The sequence below is a fragment of the Nicotiana sylvestris genome, chromosome 3 (genome assembly GCF_000393655.2).
Source record: "Nicotiana sylvestris chromosome 3, ASM39365v2, whole genome shotgun sequence".
Classification (NCBI taxonomy): Eukaryota; Viridiplantae; Streptophyta; class Magnoliopsida; order Solanales; family Solanaceae; genus Nicotiana; species Nicotiana sylvestris.
This window is the reverse complement of record NC_091059.1, coordinates 87,976,720-87,989,206: the sequence shown is the minus strand read 5'-3', so window position 1 is coordinate 87,989,206 and position 12,487 is coordinate 87,976,720. Positions and strand designations below refer to the sequence as shown.

The 12,487-nt window shown below is 37.1% G+C and overlaps 2 protein-coding genes across 2 annotated transcripts; both read left to right on the top strand.

The window, feature by feature from the left end:
- The first annotated feature begins 4,636 nt into the window (after positions 1-4,636).
- LOC104235121 (GDSL esterase/lipase At1g71250) lies at positions 4,637-7,141 on the top strand. Its single transcript, XM_009788798.2, has 5 exons — positions 4,637-4,971; positions 5,128-5,255; positions 5,360-5,602; positions 6,358-6,616; positions 6,789-7,141. Exons 1-5 carry the CDS (start codon positions 4,710-4,712, stop codon positions 7,016-7,018), a joined length of 1,122 nt encoding a protein of 373 aa, XP_009787100.1. The 5' UTR covers positions 4,637-4,709; the 3' UTR covers positions 7,019-7,141.
- Positions 7,142-11,323: 4,182 nt separating this feature from the next.
- On the top strand, positions 11,324-12,268 carry LOC138887636 (uncharacterized). Its single transcript, XM_070169403.1, has 2 exons — positions 11,324-11,521; positions 11,675-12,268. The coding sequence occupies exons 1-2, from the start codon at positions 11,324-11,326 to the stop codon at positions 12,266-12,268; spliced, it is 792 nt and encodes a 263-aa protein (XP_070025504.1).
- The last annotated feature ends 219 nt before the right edge of the window (positions 12,269-12,487 follow it).

Sequence of the window (12,487 nt, the reverse complement as noted above, 5' to 3'; positions counted from 1 at the left end):
AGCTTTAGTTCCATCTTTCTCTTTCGAGTCTGCTTCTTTCTCCACTAGTGTTCAAAAATCATATATTGGTTCTTCCCCTACTGGCATCCAGAAAACTTATTCACAAAAGGTTAATTTCGATCCTAAAAGGGCAAGTGTCATATGCAAGTACTGCAAAAAGCCTGGACATACCATAGAAAAATATTACAAACTTCATGGGTATCCCAACATTTTTCAGAGCATTGTCCAGTCCAATAGGTTTAAGAAACATGCTGGTTATGCTCATGTTTCAGAGACTCAGAGTCTGGGACCAACATATGGGTGTGCTTCTGATAATAGGATTGAACAATTTGATTCTAAGAATCATAGTTTCATAGAGGAACAGTATGAGCACTTGCTGAACATGTTTCAACAGCCTAAGGTCTCTCATGATGCTACTGCCTCTAGATCTGCCAACTTTGCAGGTTTGGTACGTTGTGTTGATACTAGAAATTTTTGCGTATTTGCTTGCAATCTTTCTCGCTTAGTTGGTAATCTTTGGATAATAGATTCAGGTGCTATACATCATATGACCCCTCAGAAATCTCTCTTAATAAATCTTAAACCACTAGCAATCCCTTACCTTGTCATACTTCCCTATGGTTATAGGGTGAAGGTAACTTGTTCTGGCACACTTCCTTTATCTAACAACTTGATTTTGGAAAATGTTTTACTTGTACCTTCTTTCCAGTAAAAATTAGTTTCTTTACATTAGCTCTTATTACAACTTCATTGTAATGCTTTATTTTCTGCCTATAATTGTGTCTTACAGGGCCTTTCTCTAAAAAGGCCACTGGTTCTTGGTAAAATCTCAAATGGGCTTTATCTGCTACAATCCGCCCCTACCTCAATTTTTGCTACTTCAATTGGTGAAGCTGTCAATGCTACGACTGCTGATTCTACTACTTCTTCATCTTGTTTTGCTCTTGTCAACACTGTAAATACCATTGATGTCACTAAAACTGTTTCTATTTCTGTACCTTTTACAAATGATTTTGTTCCTGACAACATTGTAAATACCATTGATGCTAATCAAACTGTTTCTACTTTTGTGCCTTCTACAAATGATTATGTTCCTATTTTTAGTTTTGATATGTTTTGGCATCTTCGACTTGGTCACATGCCTTTCCATAAGATGAAGTCTATTACTCATATTAAGGATAAGTTATCTAAGAAACAGTCTTTTGTTTGTAAAGACTTCCTTTTCCTGATAGTTCCATTAACTACCAAGCCTTTTCAACTTGTCCATGTGAATTTATGGGGTCCTTGCCACACACAAACATATAATGGTTTTTGGTACTTTTTGACCATTATAGATGACTTTACTAGGGCCATTTGGACTTATTCGTTATCTACCAAGTTTAATGCTTTTATTTTGTTAAAATCCTTCATATTTCTTGTCCAAACTTAGTTCCATTTTTCTGTCAAGACACTCAGGTCTGATAATGCTTTTGAGTTAGGATCTAGTGCTGAAGCCACCTCTTTCTTCTCTAATCAGGGAATCATTCACCAAACTTCATGTCTACATACTCCTCAACAGAATGGAGTTGTGAAAAGGAAACACAAACATTTGTTAGAAACTGCTAGATCCTTACTTTTTCGGTCTAAACTTCCACTAAAATATTGGGGGGAATGTGCACTTACTGCCACTTATTTGATCAATAGGTTTCCCTCACCTCTTTTAAACCATAAAACACCCTATGAGCTACTTTTAGTAATCCTCTTGTATACTCACACCTTAGATTTTTTGGTTGTCTATGTTTTGCTGTTGTGCTTAAGCCCTATAGGGATAAATTTCATTCAAGGACTGTATCTTGCGTGTTTCTTGGATGTAGCATGACTAAAAAGGCCTTTAAGTTGTTGAATCTGACCAAACACAATGTTTTCTTCTCTAGAGATGTCCAATTTCATGAGTCTATTTTCCCTTATTCCTCTCCTTCTCCTACTTGCCTTTTCCCTTCTACTGCGCATATATATGTTGATTTCTCTGCTCCTTCTCCTCAAGCTATATCTGGTCCAGTTTCTACTTCTACCTCTTTTCCATCTGTTCATGTTGCTTCTGTACCTTTGAGGAGGTCATCTAGACCTACCAATCCCCCTTCTTTTCTCAAAGATTATGTTTGCACCAATGTTTCTGTTTCTAAGGATACTAACTTTGTTCCTGAAGGTTGCTTGCCTGAACAATAATTCTGTCATCATGCTATTTCTAATCTTGTTTGACAGGATGTTATGATGAAAGAGTTTCAAGCATTGGAGGCTAACAATACCTGGATAATTGTCCCTTTGCCTCCTAATAAGAAAGTTATATCTTCTAAGTGGGTTTATAAGATCAAATAGAAAGCCGATGGTAGTATAAAGAGATATAAAATTTGGTTGGTGATAAAGGGGACACCTAACAGAGAGGTATAGATTTCACTAAAACTTTTTCCCCAGTTGTGAAACTCACCACCATTAAGTGTTTGTTAAGTGTTGCTGTTAAGAGACACTGTCCTATTTTCCAACTGAATGTCAATAATGCCTTTTTGCTTGGTGATTTAGAGGAGGAGGTATATATGAAAGTTCATATTGGGTTGCAAGTTTCTGATTCTTCTTCCACTCTAGTTTGTAAGCTTAACAAGTCTCTTTATAGACTTAGACAAGCTTCCTGATAGTGGTATGCCAAGCTATCCAACGCCTTGCAATCTAGAGGTTATGTTTCTAGTAAAAATGATTATTCCTTGTTTGTTAAAGAGTATGGTTCTTCTCTTACCATTGTAGCCATATATGTGGATGACATTCTTTTAACTGGTGATGATTTGTTTGAAATACAAGCCTTAAAGCAGTTTCTGGATGAGCAATTCAAAATTAAAGGCCTAGGGAAGGCTCATTACTTTCTGGGATTGCAAATCATCAAGCAGCCTCAAGGTCTCCATGTCACTCAACAAAATTTTCTCTTGTATTTACTTGCTGAATTCAATTGTCTTCATGTTACTTCTGTGGTATCTCCTTTGGATGCTCATTTCAAACTCTCAGTTGATTCTATTGATATTCTTCCTGACCCTTCTTTGTTTAGGAAGTTAGTTGGAAAACTAAATTTCCTTCAACACACTCGCCCTGACATTTCTTATAGTGTGCAACACCTTAGTCAATTCATGGCACATCCGAGGGTCCCACATTTTGAGGCAACTTTGCATGTGTTGCGGTACCTTGTTGGTACACCTGACTTGGGGCTGTTGTTTAATGATTCTTCTTCCTTTGCCTTGACTGGTTATTGTGATTCTGATTGCACAAGTTGTTGTATTTCAAGGAAGTCTGTCAGTGGCTATGTTTTATTATTGGGTGGGTGTCCTGTATCCTGGAAGTCCAAGAAACAAGCCTCTATTGCTCTATCTTCTGCTGAAGCAGAATACAGAGCTCTCCGACAGTTGGTTGTTGAGATTGTTTGGATTGTTAGATTACTTGGAGAGTTTGGGGTCTCTTCTTTGTCTCATGTTCCTGTCTTTTGTGATAATCATTCTACCATACATATCGCTCGAAATCTTGTATTTCATGAACGCACTAAGCATATTGAAATAGATTGTCACTTTGTGCGTGGGCAGCTTCACTCTAGTCTCATCAGTTTGCATGCTATTTTCTCTACTTCTTAATTGGTTGATGTGTTTACTAAGTCTTTGCCAGGGGTTCAACACTGTACTTTCCTATCCAAGCTTGGTCTGGTTCCCCATTCCAGCTTGCTGGGGGGTGTTGAAGTTACAAGTGGTCCAGCGGCCCAACACAAAACTGAAGGCCCAACTTGAAATACTTAGTTGTACATACAAGTTATATATCATTAACTTACAGGTGTAGTCTTTTCTTTTATAGAGATAACCATTTTTTATTAATTAATTATATACAAAGTACATAGTTCTAGAATATTCACATGAATTCTCTGTAAGAAACATATCAGAAATAAGAGTTCATATTTCTCTCTCTTCGTAAGTAAGGGTTCACCCCTTTATTTCATCAAATTGCTTCAATCCTTGCACGTAACAATACTTCCTATCACCGCCACGGGAAATGAAAGCCTAAGCTAAATAAAATAGGGGCAGCGTAAATGTGGAGGAGGCGAGAGGATTGTTTTGAGGAAAAAAAAAAAAAATAACGAATCAGGACTATAGTCTATGCAAAGCTGTCAGATTATAGATATAGATAACATCAGCAAAGTACAAAAGTGGGAGAAGCCAATTAGATAAGGAAGCTCGATTGTTTCTACTTGAATACCGTTCAATTTAGTCATTCACTTTCCATAAGGGTATTTCTAGTGTTAGCGTTGTTTCTCTATCAATTAACAAGACAAATAAGGAACTCGATCTTTTGCAACGTTCAAGTATGGACCATATATATAATTAAAACAAAGGCCACAGAAAACCACCCAACATTGAACAGAAACCTTCATCACATGTACTTTGCTGCTACATATCCTTAATTGATTGACTTGGAAACAAACAACCAAAAGCTAAACGAACTAGACGTGAGAAAAGAAAAGAACATACCAAAAATCAGGAAAAGTCCGTTAACAAAAGTAAGATTTTCTGGTACTGCTTACATATTAAACGGTTTCAAAAGATATATTATAATTAACATGTAAGTAATCCGGCCATCTCTTTTTCTTCTATTTCATCTTTTATATTTATTGAAAGTAGAGGGGAAAAAATAGAAAAAGAAATTGTTAGATGAAAGTCATGAAATCCATGTCCAATGTTATTGAAATGAAGTGTTCCATGATGATATCTTTGTTGGTTCTTCTTATGTGTTGCTCATATGGTGCTACTGCACCTACAGCTCTATGGGTATTTGGTGATTCTCTAGTTGATAATGGGAATAACAATTTCATCAACTCTATTGCCAAATCAAACTACTACCCCTATGGCATCGATTTCAATAGAGGCCCTACTGGCAGATTTTCCAATGGCAAAACCTTTATTGATATTCTTGGTAATTAGTTTCTCATTCATTAAACATTATTATTGGTCATAGTTGTGCATGGCAAAATAATTACATCTGATAGTAGTAAAAAAAGAAAAATGGAGTAACAAGAAAGATTATAATAGTCATGAATTTGAAACAGATATATCTTGGTGCATATTTCAGGAGAACTGTTGGGAATCGCTTCTCCTCCGCCCTTTGCAGATCCAAGCACAAGAGGGGGTAGAATCCTCGGGGGAGTAAACTATGCATCTGCTGCTGCTGGGATCCTCGACGAAACTGGCCAACACTATGTAATTATAATAATATGCTAAATTAATCCTCCTGCATGCAATATAAATATTATATTATTGGTTTGTTTCATGGTGAAATATTTTTAATGTATGCATATATACAGCTAGAGCGTTACCCGTTGAGCCAGCAGGTGATAAATTTTGAAAGCACACTAAGTCAGTTAAGGACGATGATGAGTCCGGGTGATTTAAACACATATCTATCAAGATCAATTGCAGTGATGGTGTTTGGAAGCAATGACTACATAAATAACTATCTCATGCCTAACCTTTACACTTCCAGTATCAACTATACTCCTCAACAGTTTGCCAACCTCCTTCTCAATCACTATGCAAGGCAACTTGTGGTAAGCAAGATGTGATTTATATTATACCTTGTTCTTCTTTTTAAATTATTATGTATCCCCTTGTTTATTTTGCCCACTTTTTATATAGAGTTAATATTATGGATACTCACTCAACTTTAACTTTATTGTACCAAGGTTATTAAATTAATTTTTATGATATAGAAGTTACTCAACTTTACTTAAGTATCACAAAAGTCCAAAAACTATTGTTTAACGAAAAAGTCACACAACTTTGCCTAAGTATCCCGGAAAGTAACGAGAAGGAGAAAAAAAACTTAAGTATCAAAATTGATTGACGTTTTGGTTACAAAAATATTTTAGTGACTTTCGTGATAATTAGACAAAGTTAAGTTAATTTTACGTTACAAAAATAGATTAGTGCATAGTGTAGGGTGAAGAAAATTATCTTTATGTGACCCGAAAATATAAAATCATTCTCAGTGTATACAGAGTCGGATCTAGGATTTTAATTATATGACTTTAATATTTAAAGTTTTTAGCATTGAATCCATTATATATCAAAGTTATGAGTTCATATCTACTATTTATTATAATTTGAGTGGTTTTTAAATATAAATGTATGCTCTGCGTCGAAAGTATTGGGTTCAGTTGAACCCGGTAACTGCATGCTGCATCCGCCCCTGCAGTATAGAAGTTAAACCTCGTTCCTAAAAAGAGTTTATAGCCTTTTAGTCTCTCCTTGTAGTGATCATTGGCGAAAGAAAGCAAGTATTGACTACTTAATTTGAATGCAGGCTTTGTATAGTGTAGGGCTGAGGAAGTTCTTGCTAGCAGGAGTAGGGCCACTGGGATGCATTCCCAATCAGTTGGCAACAGGGCAAGCCCCTCCTGGAAGATGTGTTGATTATGTAAACCAGATGCTTGGCAGTTTCAATGAGGGTCTTAAATCACTCGTCGCCTCTATGAACAACGGCAGTCATCCTGGATCCATTTTCGTCTATGGCAACACCTATGCTGTTATTGGTGATATCTTAAACAACGCAGCCAGATATGGTAATGTATCGGCTAGGCTCAATAATTTAACACTATATTTTAGGATTTAAGTTTATATACACTTAGTACTATAAAAAAAAGTACAGAATCAGTGTAGCTTAACCTGTTATAGTATGTTACTTACGATCAGTGCTAGTTATAGAGATTTACATGCGGTCATGATATATGGCAGGGTTTAACGTATGGGACAGAGCATGCTGTGGGGTGGGGAGAAACCAGGGACAAATAACATGCATGCCGTATCAATTTCCATGCCTGGACAGGAGTAAATATATATTTTGGGATGCATTTCATCCAACGCAAGCTGTGGATGCCATCTTGGCACAGAGGGCATTTTCTGGCCCTCCTTCCGATTGCTATCCCATCAACGTTCAGCAAATGTCTTCTATCAACTTTCCGTGATGATGTTTAAGCCGAAAGACAAATAACGAATTATCTTCTTGTACTCTTCTTCACATGTGTGTTAATTTTAGCTGTAATGTAAACCAACAGTTTGCATAAATGGATGAGTTTGCTTGTTGTCAACTATAGTATCTTTTATTGATCTTCAGCATGTGCATATAGAATAATCATGTTACATTTATAGAAAATAAATCAAACTAACTAGATTTATTGCAAATCTTGAATTAGAGTTGTCAAAACTGGTTGGCTCAACTGAACCTTGATTTCGACTGGCTAGGACGGACAGGCCCTTTGTTTAGAAGGGCTTTAAAATTGCAGCCCAGCCCTTCAATTTTTTTAAAACAATTATGGAAGCTTTTTATTATGGAAATTTTACCTTCTATAATAAAGCTTTACACTCTATTTATTATAAATAAAAATCTTTTTAAAATATTATTTTCTATAGCTACCTTTTAGTTTATATAGAAAAATATGTATTTATGGTCACTTCCTACCGTTAAGCCATTACATACGCTGTCTAATATTTTCTTTCTCATTATTTCAGTTTTTTCTCTCCCAAAATCACCGCATAGTATCTTATTTCTCTCTCCACGATCTCTCTCTCACAACACCATTGTCTTCCCATTAATGTTGAACCACGATTCTCCTTTATTAGCGCCATTGTCTCCCTCAATTTTCAATATCTTTTGCTCCAAAAAAAGTTGTGGTAAGTGTTAAAGTTTTTGGGTTTTGGCCGGTTAAAGCTTTTTCTTTTTCTCTTCAACGGTTTTATTTTAATATTCACCATTTTTAAGTTTTCTGCAGAATACTCGCTAAAACATTCAATTTTGAAGGGCCATCTTTTGATACTACAAAAGCTTTGTTAGGTTTTCTGCAGAATACCCACTAAAGCACTCAATTTCAAAGGGCCATCTTTCGATTTGCAAATCACTCAAGAGGAACCTGTATTTGCAAGTTCATCAACAACTATTGAAGCCGAAAGGAGAACAAAAATACGTAATGACACTAAATGTAGATGCATTTATATGTATTCGAGTCCGCATATATTTATTTTTAATTTGTGCAGTGGATTTCTCTTCTTGTGTTTAGATGTATTTATATGTATTCGATAAGGCATACACTGATTTTTATGTTGTACAGTGATTTTTGACTGTTGTATTTAGATGTATTTATATGTATTTGAGTTCATACTACAACATTTTTAAATACATTATTAGTTCTATCATTTTGATGTTATTCATCAATTAGTTATGCATTCAATCTAACTGTATTCATCTGTATATTCGACCTAACTGTATCCATCTATATTTAAAACAACGATACAGTGAAATACAATAAAATACTCTTAATACAAATAGAAAATCAATGAATACAACCAATGAAATATACTCAATAAAGCAGTAATAACATGCATTAGGGATAAATAAAATATTATGAATACAAAAATAAACTTGGATACATTGAACACAACTGTTAGATACAACAGAATACAAGCACTAGGTTTATTATGAAATATGCAGGCGGTAGGTTACTATTACAGGTAGTATCCGGCATAAATACATGATGTATTCATATACAGAAAATCGTATTTCAAAGTATTTCTGTTGATACTTGTATCAATTCCGAGCAGAACCTCGAACAATGTCAGGAGAGAAAAAAAACTCGAACTGCAGAAAAAAAAAGAGGGACCGAAACTCTGAAGAATGTTTTGTTTTTTGGTGTTTAGCGTCTGATAAATCTTCTAATTAATTGGATTGATAATGTCGTGTGTTATAATTGATTTAGATGAGTGATATTAGGAGTGTATCCTGATAAATTACCAGCTTTCCGTTATTAAACAACTGGAGAGACCTATTATTACATTGTATTCATGAATACATAGTATGAATACATATGAATACAACGCCCGACAGCTGGACTACCCTATTTTTTAGCCGATTTTTGCTACTATATTCATGAATACGGTAGTTCAAATATATCGAATACATTAACATAACAACTGAAAGGTAGCTATGGAAAGTAAATATGTATATGGTAACTATAGGACGTTAATAGCCACTAAACAATAGTCTTTTCTGAAAAATTATAGCTATAAGTGATTATCATAGATTTATGCTTATTTTGCTAGCAACTTGAAGTTATTACTGACAGTTGAAACACGTTAAAATATAGCTATAAGTGATTATCACAGATTTATGCATACGGTCGAAATCGGAGAGCTCGATTTCAAAGACTTGAACATACCCCGAGCTCGAGTTGGGAAAGATCGAAGTAAGAATCAAGCTAGGCCCGGATGAACGAACCTCGAGAAGCAAATTGGAGACCTGTCATGATCTGTCTCGAGGGCAGTACAATTTCGATGACACTCAAGAAAGAGCGAGAATTTCTCAAGGACACGTGGGTCAGGGCATAAATTATAGGATAAGATTTGTACGAAATAGTACAAGTCCATACTAGGTTGTTATACAACTGTACCAATAGAATTCTTTATCATAATTGGAAATGTACCGTATTAGGGTTTTCCCCTCCTATATAAAGGGTATCCCAATCATTTGTAAAAATTATCTCATTCACTGCAATAGAATATTCTACTCTATTTTTCTCGTTTACCATGCTAAATAATTGTTTTTCAGCTTTATTATTTTTACTTAATTGTTCATACTTTATTGGTTCTTAGCTCACCTCGAGTCCCCCGAGATTATCGAGCTCGAGGTCTCCGTTGCTCCAGAAATACTAGTTTGGTTGATCAATTTTTCTTACTTAAACCTAATATTACTTGTATATTCACTAGTATTGGAATAAATCATATATCTTTAAAACCACAAATTATCTTTAGTTGTTACTCACATTTTTCAAGGTAAATAGTTTGGCGCCCACCATGGGGCTAAAGATAATAGTGATTATTTTAGTGCTAGTTTTCTAATAAAGCACATTATTCTTCACACTTTTTCATGTCAAGATTTTTTTATTCTCATGCTTAGACATGTCTAGCACACAGAATGCACCTATTCACAACGACAAAGGTCTTGGAGACAACAGAGGTATAGGGATCGATATACCACCCATAAACCCTGAGGAAGTGCCAAATATGGAGCCGGCTGGTATCAGCTCGCATAATGTTCTAAACGCGGATTCAGGTGCAGACCCCGTAATGAATGCACACAAGGAAGACCAACCCGATGACCAAAGAAACACAAGGAATGGAAGAAGGAGGAGTCATCCTCCAGGTGATATTCAAAATGTTGCAAGCCCAGCAAGTCACCATCGCTCAACTTCAAAGTTAGAATAGAACTCCAAACACGGCGTGCTAAACCAGCACTTGAAAGGCGCGCTGAAAATGGCTCGGGGACTGACCCCACGGTTATGAGAATGCTCGAAGAGCTTGCCAAAAGGATCGATACCGGAGAAAAGAAGATTGAAGAAAATGACAAAAAAGTGGAGACATACAACTCTAGAGTCAACCAGATACCGGGAGCACCTCCGATTTTGAAAGGACTGGACTCGAAAAAGTTTGTGCAAAAACCATTCCCCTAGAGTGTGGCTCCGAAGCCCATTCCCAAGAAGTTTTGGATGCCATATATCCCAAAATACAACAGAACCACTGATCCTAATGAACACATCACCACATATACTTGTGGCATAAAAGGAAATGATTTGGAAGACGATGAGATTGAGTCTGCTTTGCTAAAAAAGTTTGGGGAAACCCTGTCTAAGGGTGCCATGATTTGGTACCATAACTTACCTCCAAAATCTATTGATTCGTTTGCCATGTTGGCAGATTCATTTGTCAAGGCACACGCCGGCGCCATAAAAGTTGCAACAAGGAAGTCCGACGTTTTCAAAATAAAGCAAAGGGAGAACGAGATGTTGAGGGAGTTTGTATCCTATTTCCAGTTAGAACGAATGGAGTTACCACCAGTCTCTGATGACTGGGCCATACAAGCCTTAACTCAAGGTTTAAATGAATGAAGTTTGATAGCTTCGAAGTAGCTGAAGCAGAACTTGATCGAGTATCCCGCCGTGACTTGGGCGGATGTGTATAATAGGTACCAATCAAAAATTAGGGTCGAGGATGAACCGTTGGGAGCCCCCTTGGGCTCAGTTTATCCAAGCAGGTTACTAGCAAAGGAGTCAGGAAATGCAGATAGGGGGTCAAGGTCGAATAAGGAAAGATATCAGCCATACGTCGAGGATTGAAGGAACATTTCAAGGCGTAACATACCTCGGAATGATCGAAGAGCAGATTGAGGTCAAAAGTACCGAGGACTCATGAACAAAACTGAGTTTGATAAGCACTTGGGACCGATGGAGGCACCCCGATTATCGGAGTACAACTTCAGCGTCGATGTCTCCGGCATCGTCTCAGCCATTGGAAAAATTAGAGATACTAGATGGCCCAAGCCTATACAGACCGATCCTTCTCAGAGAAACCCCAACTTAATGTGCAAGTATCATGGTACTCATGGGCATAGGACTGGGGATTGCAGGCAGCTTAGAGAAAAGGTATCCCGGTTGTTCAACGAGGGGCATCTTCATAAATTTCTCAGCAACCGAGCCAAGAACCATTTTTGAGAAAGAGATGCAAACAGGAAGAATGAACCTGAAGAACCTCAACATGTTATTCACATGATCATTAGTGGAGTCGACGTCCCACAGGGACCTATATTCAAACGTACCAAAGTATCCATCACAAGGGAGAAACGAACTCAGGACTTCATGCCCGAGGACACCCTCACATTCAGCAAGGAAGACATCGAGGCCTTATCTCAGCCTCACAACGATGCACTGGTAATTTCTATCATTTTAAATAAAGTTCAAGTTAAATGTGTTCTCATAGATCCAGGTAGTTCAACAAATATAATCATATCAAGGGTCGTAGAGAAGCTCGGGCTGCTTGACCAAATCATATCTGCCTCTCGAGTCCTGAATGGATTCAACATGGCTAGTGAAACGACGAAGGAGGAAATTATCCTCCCAGTCAACGTGTCCGAAACCATACAAGACACCAAGTTTCATGTCATCGAAGGAGATATGAGGTATAATGCTTTAGTTGGAAGGTCGTGGATCCATAGCATGAGGGCAGTGCCATCAACCCTTCATCAAATGATGAAAATCCCAACAAAGGACGGCCTGAAAATAGTATATGGAGAACAACATGCAACTAAGGAGATGTTTGTAGTACATGACTTGGCACCGTTATCGACACCATCCACATCGAAGAAGCCAAAGGACAATCAGGTTGCCAAATAGCAATCACAGCCCATACCCTTGGTTGAGCCCGAGGGACAGGTGGTTGATGAACACGTGGTCGAGGACGAAGAAGAAGATTTCCTCACCCCTCGAGCCTTTGTTGCCCCCGAGATATCGGATACGACGAAGTCCACGGTCGAAGAACTCGAGCACGCCATATTGATCGAACATCACCAAACTCAAGAAAAAACCCATTCAATTTCTTATCGATCACATCGA